Raw genomic sequence first — 21,175 nt, forward strand, 5'->3', positions numbered from 1 at the left:
GTCAGAATTGTAAGATATAAACTCAAAATTCTGGGAAAAAGTCAGAATTGTGAAATACAAACTCAAAGTTGTGAAATGTAAACTCAGAATTCAGAGGAAAAAGTCCCAACTGTGAGATATAAACTCATAATTTTCAAATGTAAACCTAAAATTCAGAGAAAAAAATCCCAATTGTAAAATATAAACTCAGAATTCTGGGGGGAAATCAGAATAGCGAGATATAAACAAAATATTGATCGAAAAAGTCAGAATTGTAAGCTAAAAACTGAGAATTCTGGAAAAAGGTCAGAATTGTGAGATACGAACTCAGGATTTTGATCAAAAAAGTCAGAATTGTGAGATGTAAACTTAGAATTCTGGAAAAAAGGCAGAATAGCGAGATATAAACTCAGAATTTTGAGCAAAAAAGTCAGAATTGTGAGATGTAAACTCAGAATTCTGGGAAGAAAGTCAGAACTGTGAGATACAAACTCAAAATTGTGAGATACAATTATCTTTTTTACTTTTTATTTTGGTGGCAGGAAAAAAACCCCTGAATTTTAAGATGTAAACTCAATTCTGACTTTTTCCTATGATTTTCAAGAAAATAAATCCGAATTGTAAGATAAAAGTCACAATTATCAATTTTTTTTACTCCTTGGTGAAAATGGGCTTCCATAACTTTCTGAAATCTAATTACACATTACCACGAATCATATTGCTTTAAAACTGATTGTACCTATGGACTTTAAAGGCATAAAAACAATATTAATTTGACAAAAAAAAACTGCCAGATTAGTCAGAACAGGACCCTGTCTTACTTAAAGAACCCTGTTTGTAGTTTTTAGGTGCTTAAACAGTTAGTGTGCAATATAGGCTTTTATGTTAGCGTTACACAACCCTCCTCTGTTCTCCCAAAGTGTATGAACCTCCTTTGGTTGGGTATGTGAATTTCCCTTCATATTTACCTCATCGCAAATAAAGTCTGGGACCTTCTTTTTTCCCCTCGCCACCTCTTTCTTTATCACTTGGCCTGTGTACAAACAGTATGTGTGTATGACGACTGAGGTAACGTCACCTGCTGCTATCCCAGCAGCCCCAGCACAGACTCGCCGATGCCCAGGAAGTACACACCCTGAGCGATGCCAAAGAGCGGAGCGATGACCAAAGCTCGACACGTCGCTCCTTTAAGAAACGCAGCTGGTCCTTCTCGTTTCAAAATACGTCTGTGTAAAAAAAATAATACCGTGATACATGAATATGGAAATTATTTAGCTTAGATGACAATGCATGCAAATATAAAGCTTACTGTGCGCAGTCGATGATGCCTCTGTAGGAGTCCTCTCCTTCCCCCTTTTGTAAGGTCTGTAGGCGAGTCTTTATAACTGAAAATGACAAATATTAATAGATACATTCATTTATATTTTTAAGTAGGTGTAGATTCAAACAGTCTTGCTTCTAAATTTAACTTCTCATATGTTATAGAGCTGAAAAGTTAGTCTGATTCATTTCCATGAATTGGTTCTTTCAAACAATTCAGTAATACTTTTGAAGGAATAGTTCATTCAGAAATGAAAATTCTGTCAACATTTAGCCTACTTGAAGTTGTTCCGAACCTGTCTTCCCTTAGCTACATAAACATCTGCACGAAACAAGAACCAAAAACAACACAAACTCACTCTCTGACAGAAGGTGGCGGTGATGGAACAACGACGATCTAACGTTTCATTTTAAAGGGGCTATATGTAACTTTCTGAAATTTAAACTCGCGACTGACACCTGTGGCCAAAAAACGGAACTGCTCTTCCTTTCTGCTCGCTCTCGCAGCGCGCGCTCGTACGTACACACTTCACAAGTCATCCGCTGCAAAGAAGTCAACATTATGTTTACAGAGGTAAGAACAGTCAAATACATATATTGTTTGAGAAACTACGTTTGTTTGCAATATATATGACTAGCGGTGGTGGCAGAGTTATCTGAAACGTTTAACATGAACGCGCTTGACGTCACATTCGCAGACAGCGCGCGAAAAATCCGACCCGACAGAAAATAGGAAAAATAGGATACATACATACAGGCTTATAGGTGCACCCACTGTGAGCTGACAAGGTGTCAGTATGCTCATCAGGAGATGTTTGAGTCATAAATGGTCAAATAAAAAGGCTATTGTTACGTTTATTTTGGGGAAAAAATTACATATAGCCCCTTTAACCTGATTTTAACTTTGTAAACAGCAACGCTGCGCTTTTAAATACAAGCCTACATTAAAATGGATTATACGAAGGTAAAATGAAATGTAAATACTATCTAAACTTTTCTGGAAACATTCGGTTTCCCTCAGAGATACATTTATATAATCCCCTAATTCAGTATTTGGTATTTTCTTCCAATATTTAACAGTAAGCTTGATCGGTCTGCGGCAGTCTGCGGTCAAGCCAGCCGCGCTTCAAAAATACACGGTCAAGGCAGCCGCACTTTTTTTTTTGTTTGCGCGTGTAATCGTGCACTTACGGTACGGGTACTGAGAGCAGGCAAAATGCCTGTAAAGAAGCTGTCAAACCGGCGTTTCCTATATTCTTTATATTGGTGTTTATAAATACATTACATTAGTCCATAAACGTTTGTTTGTATATTAATTATTCTAAATAATTTATGTAAAATTAATGTAAAAAAATAATACTATTAACGTGTTTTATTCCGTTTTTTTTATGTTTGTGTGTGTGTGTGTGTGTGTAGGCTCTCTCTCTCTCTCACTGACTATATATAGAAGAAGAAAAAGCCGTCACACCGGCGTTTCCTTTTAGTTTATGTAATTTTGTGCATAAACGTTTGTATTTGTACATTATTAAAAATAATTTATTAATGTTAATAAATGTTAATATAAATGTTTTTTATTTAATCTTTTATTTTAATGTTTGTATGTGTGTGTGTGTGTGTGTGTGTGTGTGTGTGTGTGTATAAATATAATGTTTGTAAATACTTTTACTTTGATCCTGGCTATCAATGTATTAATTTCAAGTCATTTTACTGTACAGTTTCAGTGAAAATTAAAGGCAAAATCATCCCAAACATACTTGCACTTTTATAATTTCCGTATATAGTTTAGCTCATACAAAACAACATATGTGTCCTACCACTTGGATTATTTCCATATATTTAAATACCATACTCATAAAAAATTTTCCTCTATAGGTTAGCTCATTCTTTCACTTCATCTGTATTCAGAGTGACCCTGACTATCACTGTAATTATTTTCAAGACATTTTACTGTATAGTTTTGGAGAAAATTAGAAACAAAATCACCCTAAACTACAAAATGAGTCCTATAGCACTTGCACTGTATCCCATTTTTTTCCAACACTCATAAAAAATGTTCCTCTATAGGTTAGCTCATTCTTTCAATTGATCTGTATTCACAGTGACCCTGACTATCACTGTAGTTATTTTCAAGACATTTTACTGTATAGTTTTGGAGAAAATTAGAAATAAAATCACCCTAAACTACAAAATGAGTCCTATAGCACTTGCACTGTATCCCATTTTCCAACACTCATAAAAAATATTCCTCTATAGGTTAGCTCATTCTTTCACTCCATCTGTATTCAGAGTGACCCTGACTTTCACTGTAGTTATTTTCAAAACATTTCACTTTATAATTTTGGAGAAAAACAAAAGCAAAATCGCCCCAAACAACAAAATGTGAATTTGTTGTGTTATCAATAGTTAAATAATCATAAGTCAGAAGTGTCTGCAGTTAACAGGGATCTCCACTCAATTCACGAGGCTGTTTACATGCCTAGCGTTTTTAAATTCAAACCGTGTGCGTACTGGTTTATCGTCGGAACCGGTATATCGCCCAGCATTAAAGGAGTAGCTCACTTTCAGAACAAAAATTTACAGATAATGTACTCACCCCCTTGTCATCCTAAAAACATTTACAATTTATATACTTTTTAATCTCAAATGCTTGTCTTGCTGAGCTAGACAAGATGAGCATTTGAGGTTAAAAAGTATGTAAATTGTAATTGTAAATTGTGACCCTTCTTTCCTGGGCAGTGAGCGTTTAGAGCCTTTTGAAGCTGCATTTTGTAAGTTCAAACTCGGGGGCACCATAGAAGTCCATTATATGAAGAGAAATCCTGAAATGTTTTACTCAAAAAACAAAATTTTAACATTAATAAGACATGAACATCTTGGATGACAAGGGGGTGAGTACATTATGTGTAAATTTTTGTTCTGAAAGTGAACTACTCCTTTAAGTTCAATAATCAACATTGCTACTTTATTTATAGCCCAACCTAGATTACAAAGTATCTTTGTTTAGGATGTTACCTCATATTTCTCATTTTGAAGCTGTTGTTTTTTTAAACATTAGTTAAACATTAGTGTCTGTGTCTGTTCTGTAACATACTGTGCTTTAAAAGTTAGGCTACACAGGACTAATTAGGTGTTGAAAAACTGGGTGATAGGTTTTCTCTAAATCTATTTTTGACCTTCTAAACAATGTTATGTGGCATGCAGTACTGCCAAATCTTCAAATAGAGACTCTGAAGCAACTGCCAGTGTTTCCACTGTCCTAATCCTCACTGATGTTTCAGGGAACAAAGAATTGTCTCACCGACAAAACACAAGCTATAAACAAAATGCTTTCTGAATAAAACTTGAAAGCAAACTTTGCAGACTTTGCACGTACTTCAAAGGAAATGAAATGTTTCAGTCTACACATCACAGCAGGAGTCTACCACAGCACATAGGCTTCACTAATTAATCACTCAGAAACAAAAGACTCATTCTGTGCCTTTATGAAATGCTGGGATTGACCTAGTTAGGGAATAGTTTGGTAAAAATGTAACTATAATTCATCACGAAACAAAAAGATGATTAGTATTAATTATTTGTGCTCACATTTTTTAAAGATCCTTTTAAGGGATTCACTTGATTCATTTTTTAAAGGAGTGTTAAAAATGTTTTGAGTACTTGCACAAATGACTAGAAGTACAAAAAATAATGTATATGTATAAGTAACTTTTTGTGGATACACGTTTATTTCACGTTTTTTAAAGAATTCTCTTCTGCTCACCAGGCCTATTTTACTATTTAAAATAACTGATTTCTATTTAAATATGTATTTTAAAATGTAATTTATTCCTGTGATCAAAGCCACATTTTCAGCATCATTACTTAAGTCTTCAGTGTCACATGATCCTTCAGAAATCATTGTAATATGCTGATCTGTTCAAGAAACATTTTTATGATTTTTATTATCAATATTTAAAACAGTTTAGTATTTATTTTTCCAGGATTCTTTGATGAATAGAAAGATCCAACGATTAGCATTTACAGGTCCTTCTCAAAAAATTAGCATGTTGTGATAAAGTTAATTATTTTCTGTAATGTACTGATAAACATTACACTTTCATATATTTTAGATTCATTACTACACAACTGAAGTAGTTCAAGCCTTTTATTGTTTTAATATTGATGATTTTGGCATACAGCTCATGAAAACCCAAAATTCCTATCTCAAAAAATTAGCATATTTAATCCGACCAATAAAAGAAAAGTGTTTTTAATACAAAAAAAGTCAACCTTCAAATAATTATGTTCAGTTATGCACTCAATACTTGGTCGGGAATCCTTTTGCAGAAATGACTGCTTCAATGCGGCACTGTGGCACTGCTGAGGTGTTATGGAGGCCCAGGATGCTTCGATAGCGGCCTTAAGCTCATCCAGAGTGTTGGGTCTTGCGTCTCTCAACTTTCTCTTCACAATATCCCACAGATTCTCTATGGGGTTCAGGTCAGGAGAGTTGGCAGGCCAATTGAGCACAGTAATACCATGGTCAGTAAACCATTTACCAGTGGTTTTGGCACTGTGCGCAGGTGCCAGGTCGTGCTGAAAAATGAAATCTTCATCTCCATAAAGCTTTTCAGCAGATGGAAGCATGAAGTGCTCCAAAATCTCCTGATAGCTAGCTGAATTGACCCTGCCCTTGATAAAACACATAATTACATAACATAATTATTTGAAGGTTGACTTTTTTTGTATTAAAAACACTTTTCTTTTATTGGTCGGATGAAATATGCAAATTTTTTGAGATAGGAATTTTGGGTTTTCATGAGCTGTATGCCAAAATCATCAATATTAAAACAATAAAAGGCTTGAACTACTTCAGTTGTGTAGTAATGAATCTAAAATATATGAAAGTCTAATGTTTATCAGTACATTACAGAAAATAATGAACTTTATCACAACATGCTAATTTTTTGAGAAGGACCTGTATATGAAAATCAGTATATTTTTTTATTTATTTTAGTATAGAAATTAATGCTTTTATTTAAATTGGTCAAAAGTGATGAAAAAGACGTTTATAATGTTACAAAAGATTTCTACTTACATAAATGCTGTTCTTCTGAACTTTCTATTCATCAAAGAAAACTTGAAATTCTACACGGATGTTTTCAACATAATAATAATTAAAAAAAAATTTGGAGCAACAAATCAGGAAATTAGAATGATTTCTAAAGGATCATGTGACTGGAGTAATGATGCTAAAATTCAGCTTTTGAAATCACAGGAATAAATTACACTTTAAAATATATTCAAATGGAAAACGGTTATTTTAAGTAGTAAAAATATTTCAAAATGTTATACTGTTTTTGCTCTACTTTGGATCAAATAAATGCAGGCTTGGTGAGAAAAATCTTACTCTCTAAAAAAACTTCTGACTGTTAATGTACATATATAAAAGAAATATTAGCTGAGTAACTAATAATAATAATAATAATTAAACAAAAATAGAAAATGCTGCCTTGCCAAAAAACTGAAATTATGAAAAAAAAACCTGAGTATGTTTGAATTGAAGTACAAAATAAAATAAAAAAAGAATAAAAAATAAATATAAAATAACCTAAAAAAAATGACTTACATACGAATTTAAAATGTTCACAAACAGAATACAAACTATATAGAATACATATAACAGCATATAAAATAATAATAAATAACATTGATTAAATACAAGCGTCACTTTGTTTATATATATATATATATATATATAACTAGCTATTAATAATATGTATTTAAAATAAATAAATAAATAAATAATTATGCAGTAGGCAAGTTTGGAAATATTATATTATATATTACATAATTATATATATTCAATATATTAAAATAAAAGTGGCATGACAACATTTTAAAATGTTAATTCTAAAATAAATAAATAAAGATTAAATATAATATATTAAATATACAATTAAATATGTATATACACTCAAGCCTAAAATTATTCAGACACCAGATATATTTTTTTAATGTTTTTTTACTAGTAGGCGCAGAACACTATAGTTAATTTATGTAAGTGAAGATAGCTATATAAAGTAAACTGTGACGTATTATAATGTAAAATTATACAGTAAAATTGATAAAAAATATTGGACCAAAAAATGTATTTGACACTTTGACCTGACCATGTTTTGTTCCATACCTTTCTATCAAAGTGTTTGTTCTGACACAGTTTAACTCCTGAGTTCTTGTCTTATTTTATTAACATTTTCTAAACTATAAGGAATAGACTGTGATAATGTGAGAAATTTTAAAGGTGTCTGAATAAATTTAAGTTTGACTGTAATTCAATTCAATACCATTTTCTAAACTATAGTGAATAAATCTGTCTATCTATGGTCTATTAACTATACAAAACCTATAACAACTGACTACCAACACCCAACAGTTTCTCAGCAGTGCAGTAGTAATGTTGAAACAGGATTAGCCCTGATTTTTACAGACTTGGCCAGCTCTGACTAACTAAATAGGACATTTATCAGCATCCATTTCTAAAGGAGAGAGAGCAAACTGTGTTCCTCTACTCCTCTCTTGCCTGCATCTCACCGTCCAGTGGAGTGACGGCTACTGCCGCCACTGAGCCGGCCGTGCAGCCAGCCACGAAAGACTGCAGGAAGGGGGCCCGCTCCTGGGGGTTGCTATGGCGATCCTCAGTGCGGCCCACGGTGTTGAGGTTGGCGAACAGCGGGAAGTAGATCATGGAGAACGGGACGTCCCTGCACAGAGAACAGACATAGAGCCATAGAATGTAGACATAGCTGCAGGACGTTATTGATGACTCGTGATTGATCGCTTTGTCTGATTAGTTTTAGTCTGTCGATTGTAGAAATATGATTTAGGCTGTGTAGGCCGCAGATGACAGAGACAACAGATTGAGATTGAGTTCTCGTTAGAATTCCATTAAGAAGAGAATTCCGCCTACGGTTAATTAGAAGCTATGAATAACAGATCAGAACTGACAGCTGGCAGGTTACATCAGTTCAGCTTGGATTACATCACAGACTGCGGGGGAGGGGCTGTACGGGTAGGTGAGTGGGTGTATTTGCTTTGGAGGTGTTAAAGGTGAAGGGTCATCATGACGTATAGCCATCCTTTTGTAACAAAACAGTGCCTGTTTGCTGAGAGAGCAATCGCTTAAGTTAGTTAAGACAGCACGTCACTGAAGGTTTACTAAAGAGAAGGATGTTGATCGGCTAACATAGCTTAGTTGTTTGACTTAAAGAAATAGTTCACTCAAAAATAAAAAAAATTACCCCATGACTTACTCACTCTCAAGCCATCCTTGGTATATATGACTTTCTTCTTTCAGACGAATACTATTGGAGTTATATCAAAAAATGTACTGGCTCTTCAAAGCTTTATAATGGCAGTGAATGGGTGTTGAGATTTTGAAACGAAATAAAGTGCATCCATCCATCATAAAAAGTACTCCGCATGGCTCCGGGGAGGTTAATAAAGGCCTTCTGAAGTGAATCGATGCATTTGTGTAAGAAAAATATTCATATTTAAAACTTCTACGTTATCAGCTGGAATGCCGCTCTCTTGTGAATGCGTGTACAACAGTTAGCAGAAGCTAGAGATAATAGATCAAATATGGATCTTTTTTTTTTTTTACACAAACGCATCAATTTACTTCAGAAGGCCCTTATTAACCTCTCTGAACTGTGTGGAGCATGTTTTATGATGGATGGATGCACTTTATTTTGCTCCAAAATCTCAACAGCCAGGACATTTTTTAATATAACTTCAATTTTATTAGTCTGAAAGAAGAAAGTCACACAGGAAAAACACCTAGGATGGCTTGAGGGTGAGTACATCATACAAAATGCATGCTATTGTTTATTTAGTACTGACCTGAATAAGATATTTCACATAAAAGAGGTTTACATATAGTCAACAAGAAAGAATAATAGCTGAATTTATAAAAATGACCCCGTTCAGAAGTTTACATACACTTGATTCTTAATACTGTGTTGTTACCTGAAAGATCCAAAGCTGTGTTTTTTTGTTTAGTGATAGTTGTTCATGAGTCCCTTGTTTGTCTTGAACAGTTAAACTGTCTGCTGTTCTTAAAAAATCCTTCAGGTCCCACAAATTCTTGGGCAGCATTCTTTTCAGCATTTTCGTGTATTTCAAAGACTATGATTTTGATCTATATTTTCACACTGAGAACAACTGAGGGACTTATATGCAACTATTACAGAAGGTTCAAATGCTCACTGATGCTTCAGAAGGAAAAATTATGCATTAAGAGCTGGGGGTGAAAACTTTTGAACAGAATAGAAATGTGTACATTTTTCTTATTTTGCCTAAATATCATATTTTTTCCTTTAGTGTTGCCCTTCAGAGGCTACAGAAGATACTTACATGTTTCCCAGAAGACAAAACAAGTTCAATTTACCCTGATCTTCAAATTCAAAAAGTTTTCACCCCCTCCCCCGGCTCTTAATGCATGTTTTTTTCTTCTGGAGCATCATTGAGCGTTTGAACCTTCTGTAAAAGTTGCATGTGAGTCCCTCAGTTGTCCTCAGTGTGAAAAGATACAGTCATACAGTCATTGTTGGAAAGGATTTAAATACACAAAAATGCTGGAAAACCAAAGAATTTGTGAGACCTGAAGATTTTCAGCTGTGGATCATTCAGGTAACAACACAATCAAGGGGATGTAAATCTTGAACCGAATCATTTTTATAAATTCAACTATTATTTTCTCTTGTGGATTATTCTGTTGTGGAGTATTAGTTTCTCTTGTCTATGTAAACATCTTTCATGTGAAATATCTTATTCAGGTCAGTACTAAATAAACAATAACATGCATTTTGTATGATCCCTCTTATTTTGGTAAAATAATTAACATTTTGCTGATTCTGAAAGGGGGATGTAAACTTTTGACCTCAAGTGTATATAAAGGTGTCAAGGCTTACCTCATCAGTGTAGCACCTGCACCCTTATAAAGTCCTCTGAGGCCTCGGGTCTTAAGTAGATTCAGGGTGATACGGGTCGCTGAGGGTCGAGGAGGGGCGTTGGTGCCTGGTTGTGCTGCCTGAGAGGCAACCAGTGAGGGTGCTGGACCAGCGGCAGAGGCAGAGGCAGCGACAGTCCGCTGAGCAGCTTGACAAAATGGAGAAGTTACAACTCATATCCTCAATATCATCTTTATATTTTATTTTGTAGTGTAATAAAACTGGAGCTGCTGTTCGGTGGATACTATTGTACTCAAACAGCTTATTTCTGGCTAACCTTTGTACTTAGTAGGCATCCTAAGATAGAGACCTACATACCTTGGATGACACTCACAGGAGCATAATAAACACACTTACCCAACCTGCCAGCATCCTGCAGTTGTATTTTTAGCATTTCCATGGGGGTGGTGACTACCACCTGACAGGTTCCAGCTCCACAGCCCGCAAGGATTTCCCCCCACAGAGCTAATTTTCTGTGGGTGACAGATACAATGACAGATGGGCCAGATGACATCATGATCATTATTGCATTTACCAAAGAAATAATTGCTTAGATTAGTCAGCTGGTGACCTACATGCCTCTGTGGAACAGCTTACAGATAATTTTTTTCTTACAAAGATTGTTGTCTTTGTTAAGAACCATAATAAAAACTCAGAGACAGAGAATCCACAGACTCTACTGAGCCAGTTCATCTCAGCAAATGAGAAACATCCAGCACAACCAGAATGGTCAATTAATTTGAGTGAATCAGAAACATACATCACAACCAGTGCGCTCAGATTCCTAAACAGTGATGAGCTGATTCTTTTTAGTGAACTGGAAACTTATAGTGCAACCAGAGCAGTCCAATTCCTGTACATATAAGTATAATGAGCTGATTCTTTTTAGTGATACAAAAACATACAGTGCAACCAAAGCAATCAGATTCTTGAATATACGACTCTAGCGAGCCGATTGTTTTAAGTGAATCAGAAACATACAACACAGCCAGAGCAGTCCGATTCCTAAAAAAAATTATTCTAATGAGCTGATTCTTTTTAGTGAATTGAAAACATACAGCACAACCAGAGCAGTCCGATTCCTGAAACAATGACTCTAATGAGCCAATTCTTTTTAGTGAATCAGAAAATTCTAAATATATCTTCTTTTGTGTTCTACAGGTTTAGAAAAACATATAAGTGAATCAGAAACATACAGAGCGGTCAGATTACAAAACATATGACTCTATTCTAGTGTGCCGGTTCTTTTCTAGTGAATCAGAAACATACAGAGCGGTCAGATTACAAAACATATGACTCTATTCTAGTGTGCCGATTCTTTTCTAGTGAATCTAAAACATACAGCACAACCAGAGTGGTCTGATTCCTGAAAAAATTACTCTAGTGTGCCGACTCTTTTTAGTGACTCACAAACTTACAGCGCAACCAGAACAGTCAGATTCCTAAAAAAAATATTCTAATGAGCTGATTCTTTTTAGTAAATCAAAAACATACAGCACAACCAAAGTGGTCAGATTCCTGAAAAAATGACTCTAGTGTGCCAATTCTTTTTAGTGAATCAAAAACATACAGAGCAATTCCTGAGAAAATGACTCTAGTGTGCAGATTCTTTTTAGTGAATCTAAAACATACAGCGCAACCAGAGCGGTTCGATTCCTGAGAAAATGACTCTAGTGAGCCAATTATTTTTAGAGAATTAGAAAATTTTAAGTATCTTCTTTTGTGTTCTACAGGTTTAGAATAACATGTAAGTAAGTAAAGCAGTGAATCAAAAACATACAGCACAACCAGAGCAGTCCGATTCCTAAAAAAAATATTTTTAGTGAATCAGAAAATTCCAACTATCTTCTTTTGTGTTCTACAGTAAAATGTAAGTCATACAGGTTTAAAATAACACGTAAGTAAATCAGTGAATGGGAAACATACAGCGCAACCAGTGCAGTACGATTCACAAAATAATTAGTCAGTACTAGGGCTGGGCAATTTGGCCTAAAATCAAAATCTCGATTAATTGAACATTTTAACCCGATTACGATTAATGAACGATTATTTTATTCATTAATAAAATTATATTTAATTATATTTAAATAATATTTATTTTGTTGCCCTCATAGTTCACTGACAAGTTTTGTACAGTAAATATGCGCACATATTACAAGTGAGAGATTTTTGAATGAAGGGTGCACACACTATCTACTATCTATGATTATTTATTGAACATCAGTGTTGAACAACTGAAATTAAAGCACACATTGCTTAAAACGAAAAGTCACATTTTTCTTAAATTAGTGAAAATAAATAACTTGCACTTTTGGAAACAAAATAAATTATTTATAAAATAATAATAAATATTAAAAGTAGAAAATAAGCAGTATCTCTTCTAAATAAAATGACTCTTGTATATCCTGTAAATACTTTTTACTGTATAAATACTGCTTAAGCTCTCCATCGACATGTCGGAGGAATAACGTAACGTAACGGAGCGGGGTCACCTGACTCCACATGCAGTAATGTTTTTAAAGGGAAAGTAATTGAAATAATTGACCTGGAAAAATTTGATCGATTATAGGTTCTGAATGTCGATTTCGATTACTTTTCGATTAATCGCCCAGCCCTAGTCAGTACTTTTAGTAAGTCAAACACATACTGCTTTCAACTACCTGTGATTACAGTACAGTACAGACTACAGTATAGCTTTTTTGGACCAATATCAGATGTGGGAGTGTTGATGAAATCTGTCTAAAACATTTTTTTTTTTTCAATTCTGCTAGTACGGCAGTATTTTTTTCTTCATATTTAAACTGGAATGAGTTGCTTGCTTTTATAAATAGTTAAAAAGTGGTGGTTACCCATCTTTGGAGAGCTTCTGTCTGAAGACATCATTGGCAGCCAGTTTGATTGCTTTCTCTGGTGTGACCAGTGTAAGATTCACAGCTGCACCTGAGAGAAACACCGTAAAATGAAATTCAGGAGAATATGAACGACAGCAACATATCCCAGAACCTGTAAACAATTCAAACTATTAATATTTTAAACAACGCTGTCCTCAATAACACCAGGAACGTTTGAGTCAAGTTCATACCTCGATACATGCCGAAGTAGCCTTCCATTTTGATCGTCTTTGCCAAACAGTCCATCCTTCACAACAAGACAGAAATGATTGATATGATTGATTAAATACTCCTGCTAACTGAAATATAACAAAATCACAATTCATTATAAAATACCCATAACATGCATTGTAAAGTTGTATTCCTTAATAATGTTTGGTAACAACCAGAATAATCTCTTAAACACCAGAAACCGGAATGTTCTCAATGTCAGTGTATAATGAACAGCCAAATTAGACATTCACAAAGAATTCTTTAAGGAGTAAGTAGTGTGCGGAAGAAAGAAACAGCTTAAAAAATAGCAGCCCGTCTCTTGCCCACAAACCACTTGGGTATTCGCTTGTTACATAAGTGTACAAAGAAGAAAAGAGCCCCTTACGCACCATTACTATAAAGAGCGCTTCTCTTTATCTCAGTGGTATCACACATGCATAAAGATATCTACTTAAAAAGGGATGAAAAGCATTTGGGAGCGAGGACAGATCAAAGATGCAAAAGCATGCAACTCAAGTTGTTTTGCATCTTCTGAGTCATTCAGTAAAACCCAGACAAAGTCCTCTGCCCAGAGTAAATCACTAACACATGCTTCACTTCATTTTAGTGAAAACATAAGCAGTTGTTATTTAGATATTAAATAAAGATCATGTTCCATGAAGATACTTTGTAAATTTTACTACCGTAATTGATCAAAACTTAATTTTTGATTAGTAATATGCATTTCTAAGAACTTCATTTGGACAACTTTAAAGGCAATTTTCTCAGTATTTAGATTTTTTTTGTGCATCCTCAGATTCCAGATTTTCAAATAGTTGTATCTCGACCAAAGATTGTCCTATCCTAACAAACCATACATCAATGGAAAGCTTATTTATTTAGATGATGTATAAATCTCAGTTTTAAAAGAGTAACCCTTATGACTTTGTGGCCTAGGGTCACTTTTAATAATCTAAAGTATCTTTTTTCCACTATAAAGAACTTTTTGTTTCCATAGATGTTAAAGGTTTTAATGCAACCACAGATCTCAACATAGAACCTTTATTTTTTCAAGTGTACCTGCACACAGAAAAATAAGGGGCCAGAATTGTACCTTTTAGGGTACAACAGCTTGTCCCTGGAGCAGTACTCTTAGAAGGACATCTTTGGAGCTTTTTTTCCCCCCAAATAGGTACATATCAGTATCTTAAGGGTGCATATTACTACTCTAAGGTACTAATATGTACCTATTAAGGTAAAAAAAAAAAGGTACAAATATGTCCTTTTAGGGGTAATTTTAAACCGCTTTTTCTGTGTGTGCAAAACAAAGTGGAGGACATGCAATGCAACACACTTTTGGGACCTCATAAAGATGTTGAACTCACATTCCACTATAAACACGAGCGCCCTGCTGGTTTTGGAGGCGGGTCTTGGCGAGATCAATGGGAAACACGCAGGTCACGCCCACCAGTCCAGCCACGCCCCCGTTAATCAGCTTAGCAGGGAGGCTGTGAACACCAGGAAACAAACACGCACATGCAGGACAAAAACCACACACAAAAACATGTCAATATAACGGCTTAGATTTATCTCAAACGCTATATCCGACGCTAGAGGAAGTGGAAAATTTACCTCACTTTCTTCTCGGCCATTTTGGCCACACTTTAACTGATTTCCTCCAATTCTTCTCTCTCTGCCGTAAAGGTTTCAGGATAAACTGTCCAGGAACCACCCGGCCAGCCTTCTGGCACGGTGTGCCAACCTTCACACCCTTTTTTTCAGGAAGAACAGCCACTCTTTGGTAAAAAAAAAAAAAACACCTTAGTATTTGCTATTAACCAAGACACAAGAAAAATCTGTGATTGCAGAAGGACTGTATAACAAGCACTGTCTTTACTTTCTGAATAGTGATTTCTACAGTGCACAAACAGAGAACATCCTCCTTTCTAAAGTCTCTCTAAGCTGGCTGCTAATGAGGTTGCGACCTCTTGAATTAACCTAGAGACGAGAGCTAACATGAGGGGCTTATCAACATGATTTCCTATTTTACAACAACGTATGTAAAAGATTTAAATATAGACATCTACTGTAGCTTCAACTGTTTTTACACTTTTTTTAGTGTAAGTATATTAGTTAGTATATCAGTGTTTTTAGTTTTCTAGAGTAGATGAATTTAAAGTATTGTAAACTTCATTTAAGTAGTTGACACATAAAGTCTCTATGCGCTTTTTTCGGGTGAAAATGTACACAAGCATAAGGAAATGCCGGTAACACTTTACAATAAGGTTAGTTAACAATAGTTAACATGAATTAAGTATGAACAATAAATCTTAGTTAATATTAATTTCGGCATTTACTAATGCATTATTAAAATCACAAGTTTGTTAACATTAGTGAATGGACTGTGAACTAACATGAACAAACAATGAATGACTAATTTATTTAACTAACATTAAAAAGATTAATAGTGTCATAAATGTATTGTTCATTGTTTGTTCATGTTAATACATAATTACACAACTAATGTTAACAAATGACACCTTATTATAAAGTGTTACTGTTTTTATTGACTACATATAATACTAAAATCCTGTAAATCAAACTTTTATGTCAGTATATCAGTTTTTTTAGTTCAGTTTTTAGTTTAGTCTAATGTAGTGTTTAGTTTGTTTAGTTCAAACACTCACTGATGCTTCAGAAGGAAAAACTATGCATTAAGAGCTGGGGGTGAAAACTTTTGAACAAAATTAAGATGTGTACATTTTTTCTTATTTTGCTAAATATCATATTTATTTCATTTAGAACTGCCCTTCAGAAGCTACAGAAGATACTTATATGTTTCCCAGAAGACAAAATAAGTTAAATTTACCCTGATCTTCAAATTCAAAAAGTTTTCACCCCCCTGCTCTTAATGCATTGTGTTTCCTTCTGAAGCATCAGTGAGCATTTAAACCTTCTGTAATAGTTGCATAGTTGCATTAATTAATAGTTGCATTAACTAACATTAACAAAGATGAATAAATAGTCTATGAAATGTATTGTTTATTGTTCATTCACGTTAGTTAATACATTAAGTAATGTTAACAAATGACACCTTATTGTAAACACACACAAACACACACATTTATTTTTATTTATTTATTTATTTATATGCTATTTTTTGATCACTTTAAATGGTCCTGCAGTTTGACAAATATATATATATATAATATTTAAGGTAATGCTTTATAAAAAGCTTCCAGCAGTTAACACTTCTTAATGTGTTAACTTACGATTAGCAGTATATTGGTTACAACATTCATCATTTTTATATTATTTATTATTATTTATATCTCTGTTAACATTAGATAATAAAAACACAACTGTTCATTGTTAGTTCATGTTTTCTCAGGTCCATTAAATGACAGTAACATACAACTTTTGATTTAATAATGTACTAGTAAATGTTAAAATTATCATTAAATAAGTATTGTTAGTTCAAGTTAAATAATATAGAACAGATGTTAACAAATGGAACCTTATTGTGATAATTTAAACATTCTTACAAAAAGGAGTCATAAATATGCATGCATTATAATTACAGAAGAAAATTTAGGTTATAATTTGTGGTTTAAAATAGTTTTGGATGAAAGTCACACCACTGAAACCACTTGAAATGTTGTCAGCTATCCAAAATGACAGGATTTCTTAACACTTTTTCATTGTCACTCTTTTCCCTCACTTGAGTCCCACTTTCATAACCTTCCTCTTTCCTCCTGTATGTTTCCATTAACTCTCACCTCATCTGGGGTACCATTCTCATGTTCACCCCTCTATCTTTTCCTCCGGCAAACTCACATCCTCCCTTTTCTCTTTCCCTCTCGCTCTGTCTTTTCTGGAGCCCAGTGGCATTCTGAGCATGCCTTTCTCTTCAGCACTGCTTTCTTTCAAGCCTGCTCTATTCATACCCCTTCACTGCCAAAACACAGACAAGTTAGATCTGGCCCCCCTCCTCATCCTAAAGCGCTCTCTCCCTCACAAGACTTTCCACAACTACCCCAAACAGATCCCCCCCTTACGCAAGCCTGCATATTTGACCAATTGACAAGTTAGGAACTCTGTTTGAGAGGATGATTATCATGTTCTTACCTCTGTCAGTGCATGGACCGGTCGGATCAAGCCGTCCTCTTCCCCCCTCTGCACGCTGACAATGTGTGCAGCAGCCGTAGTCAGGCACAAGAGATCCGACAGGGGCAGCCGCCACTCAGGGGCCGTTGCACAAACACAAGCATTGTCCCTCTGTGCTTAAGTCCCTCCCTCTTGTTGCGACTCCCAATGACATAGACAGAGAATGAACAGCTTTAAACTAATGAAACTTGACACATATTCACACATATACACACATATACACACTAATACAAGCATGCACAGTGCTTCATCTCAAATTACAAAAAAGTATTATTTTAACATTAATATATTAAAAACAAATTTAAAGATTATGCTTTTAAAGGCATTTTTCATTTAGTACTGACCCGAATAAGATATTTAACATAAAGGACGTTTACATGTAGTACACAAGAGAAAATAATAGTTGAATTTATAAAAATTACCCCTTTCAAAACTTTACATAGACTTGATTCTTAATACTGTGTTGCTACCGGAATGATCCACAGCTGTTTTTTTTTCTTTTTGTTTAGAAGTAGTTGTTCATGAGTCCCTTGTTTGTCCAGAACTGTTCTTCAGAACAATCCTTCACTTCCCTCAAATTCTTTGGTTTTTCAGCACTTTTTGTGTATTTGAACCCTTTCCAACAATGACTGTATGATTTTAAGATCCATCTTTTCACACTGAGGACAAGTAAGGGACTCACATGCAACTATTACAGAAGGTTCAAATGCTCAATGATGCTTCAAAAGGAAAAACGATGCATTAAGAGCTGGGGGTGAAAACTTTTGAACAAAATGAAGATGTGTACATTTTTTCTTATTTTTCTAAATATCATATTTATTTCATTTAGTACTGCCCTTCAGAAGCTACAGAAGATACTTACATGTTCTCCAGAAGACAAAATAAGTTAAATTTACCCTGATCTTCAAATTCAAAAAGTTTTCACCCCCCTGCTCTTAATGCATTGTGTTTCCTTCTGGAGCATCAGTGAGCATTTAAACCTTCTGTAATAGTTGCATATGAGTCTCTTAGTTGTCCTCAGTGTGAAAAGATGGATCTCAAAATTATAATGTCATTGTTGGAAAGGGTTCAAATACACAAAAATACTGAAAAACCAAAGAATTTGTGGGACCTGAAGGATTTTTCTGAAGAACAGCAGGCAGTTTAACTGTTCAGGACAAATAAAAGGACTCATGAACAACTATAACTAAACATATGTAAATGTCTTTACTGTGAAATATCTTATTCATGCCAGTACTAAAAAAAACATGCATTGTGTATGATTCCTCTTGTTTTGGTAATATAATTAACATTTTGCAGATTCTGTAAGGTGTACGTAAACTTTTGACCTCAATTGTATATTTCATATATTATCTGCTACATCCACTGGACAGTTATGGCTACCAAATGATTATTGTTGATCATAATGAAAGAAACACATATTGACAATAATTTTTGCTCTTGTAACAAACCAAAATGACATAATTCACATAAAATGGTATTATAATATAGTATAGTCTAAATGTTTTCTTTTAATTTAATAAAAGAAGAATCATATTAATTTACCACAACAAATATTAATCTGTACATATGCTACTGTTTGGAAACAACAATTTCCAGTTATTCATATTAAGTTCTTGTAAACAGAAAAATAAAAAAGTATCTTATGCTGGAACTAATGATTTAACAAAAATGATAAACAATAAAAGCAGGGCTATTTAGACTTTTAAGATAGACGGTATGAACAACAGACGTACTGGCGTACAGATAGATAGATAGCTAGATAGATAGCTAGATAGCTAGATAGCTAGATAGCTAGATAGCTAGATAGATAGATAGATAGATAGATAGATAGATAGATAGATAGATAGATAGATAGACCATCAGTATGCATTATATCTTCGTGTCAACAGGGGGCGCTGGATCCTTATTTTGAAAACTTTGTTATCAACATTATTACAGTTAGTCAAAAGCTATTAGTCTTGAAAACTCGCGTTATTTTGCTGTTTAATAAATAATAATTACATCTCAGGCCTTATGTCAATATATATTTATAATCCCTGTGCCAACAGAAGTAACAACAACTTAAAAACAACTTTAGCGCTTTACAAATTACCGTGCCAATCAACTTTTGTCAGTAACAAACAGCCACTAGGCTATAGAGCTAATAAACGACTTCATTGCATTGTCTTGTTTTAATACGTTCGTACTTCCTACACTACTACAATTAAACGTTAAACAAATAACTTATGACTGAAAAAACACGCAAAATGTAAGTGTGGTGTATTATTATCCTATCTGTTGTATACATCTTATTTAGATCAATCGCGAGGATTCTCCAATAATAACAACAGTGCAACTTCCCTTTCAATGAAATTCAAATGTGTGTGCATTCCCTTTAAATGAACAAACCACTTCAAGAGAAGGTAAGACACCTGACTAAAGTAACTCACTAATTGCGATTTTTGGTATCTTATAGTGACTCGATCAGATCAGATAGTTATTAAACTTCGCTAATGTTGTAAAAAGCAGATGTTGTTAGATTTTAGTTAGATTTGTCTTAATATTTTATTTGTTTTGGTGCGCGGAAACCCCTCTACCCGCGACAGATGGTAGCGCCCAGCCCATCTGTTCTCCTCCTGTGAAATGCGGATTGAAACAGATTGTACGACTCTACGGGTCGCGATGGCTACTGCACCGCAAGGACAACAAGTTTTACTGTTCAGTTAAACAAGTCTTATGTGAGGAACACGCCGGGCGGAATCGTCAAAGCCACACTTTTTAATGTGAGACACTCGTTGGATAACAGAAAAATGTCCCAGGGATGTATAACTTCTGTGGAGGAGATCCAGTCTTGGTGGGAAGTCCCCGCCATAGCGCACTTCTGCTCTCTCTTCAGGACGGCGTTCAATTTGCCAGACTTTGAAATCGAGGTAAATTATACCTGTATGAGTTTACGCCTCCGTTGCCTTTCCGTCAGGTTCATTAAAACGAAACTAAACAAAACAAACTCAAGTTGGCCATGTTTCCCAGTTACCTGACTTTCTGTTTGTTACTTGAAACATTCACAGTATTGGTGAATTAATAATGGTGCATTAGTCTCTAATAGTGATATTCATAGAATAAAGTCGGTTATTTAGCGTTGGTTTATATAATAACAGAACTCAACCGTCCAGCTAAACGTCTATAGCCAAAACACTGAATGTTGTTAGTGATTTGTTTTTACTTCAAATTAAGATTTTATTAAAGACTAAGCTGTTTTTTTAGTGGTTAGTTGTGTTTGGGTTTGCCTTTATTTATAAACTGCGTAAATTGAGTTAATAGGTTAGGCTTGTGTTTCGCTTTTTTTAAATTCAACAAATTGTTCATATAAACGCGTGAAATTTAACTCGTAAGACCTGTTTTCATCTTTCATTTTAAGATTAACGCCGCAAGTGGCGTCGAATAATGTTGACTCAAACTTTTTTTCTAGTGACTTGATTAACTGGATCACCTGGGCTTGTTTTGTTGTGCTGTGTTGTTTCGCCTTGGTCCTTTGTTATAAACTTAAGCCAAGTTCATGATTATTGATTTACAACTTTATTGTTGGATCACAGGCTGCCCTCAACTTGGTCATTGTTTCGTACAGTCTGTCTGTTTTGTTTGTGTTATTGATTT

General features: G+C 34.5%; 2 protein-coding genes across 3 annotated transcripts in view; one reads left to right on the forward strand and one right to left on the reverse strand.

The window, feature by feature from the left end:
• Positions 1–529: 529 nt before the first annotated feature.
• slc25a18 (solute carrier family 25 member 18) lies at positions 530–17,625 on the reverse strand. Its single transcript, XM_073831885.1, has 10 exons — positions 17,501–17,625; positions 15,005–15,168; positions 14,758–14,880; positions 13,372–13,427; positions 13,139–13,229; positions 10,647–10,762; positions 10,251–10,437; positions 7,873–8,042; positions 1,289–1,364; positions 530–1,205 (listed from the first exon to the last, which is right to left on the reverse strand). The coding sequence occupies exons 2-10, from the start codon at positions 15,022–15,024 to the stop codon at positions 1,064–1,066; spliced, it is 981 nt and encodes a 326-aa protein (XP_073687986.1). The 5' UTR covers positions 15,025–15,168; positions 17,501–17,625; the 3' UTR covers positions 530–1,063.
• Positions 17,626–20,201: 2,576 nt separating this feature from the next.
• Positions 20,202–21,175, forward strand: part of cecr2 (CECR2 histone acetyl-lysine reader) — a 34,967-nt gene continuing 33,993 nt past the window's right edge. For both annotated transcript variants that reach the window (XM_073832114.1, XM_073832115.1), the window contains exon 1: positions 20,202–20,451. In XM_073832114.1, the coding sequence (XP_073688215.1) occupies positions 20,332–20,451 (120 nt within the window). In that variant the 5' untranslated portion in view covers positions 20,202–20,331. The remainder of the gene's footprint in view (positions 20,452–21,175) is intronic.

Source organism: Garra rufa, chromosome 25 (assembly GCF_049309525.1).
Source record: "Garra rufa chromosome 25, GarRuf1.0, whole genome shotgun sequence".
In the NCBI taxonomy this organism is placed as follows: domain Eukaryota; kingdom Metazoa; phylum Chordata; class Actinopteri; order Cypriniformes; family Cyprinidae; genus Garra; species Garra rufa.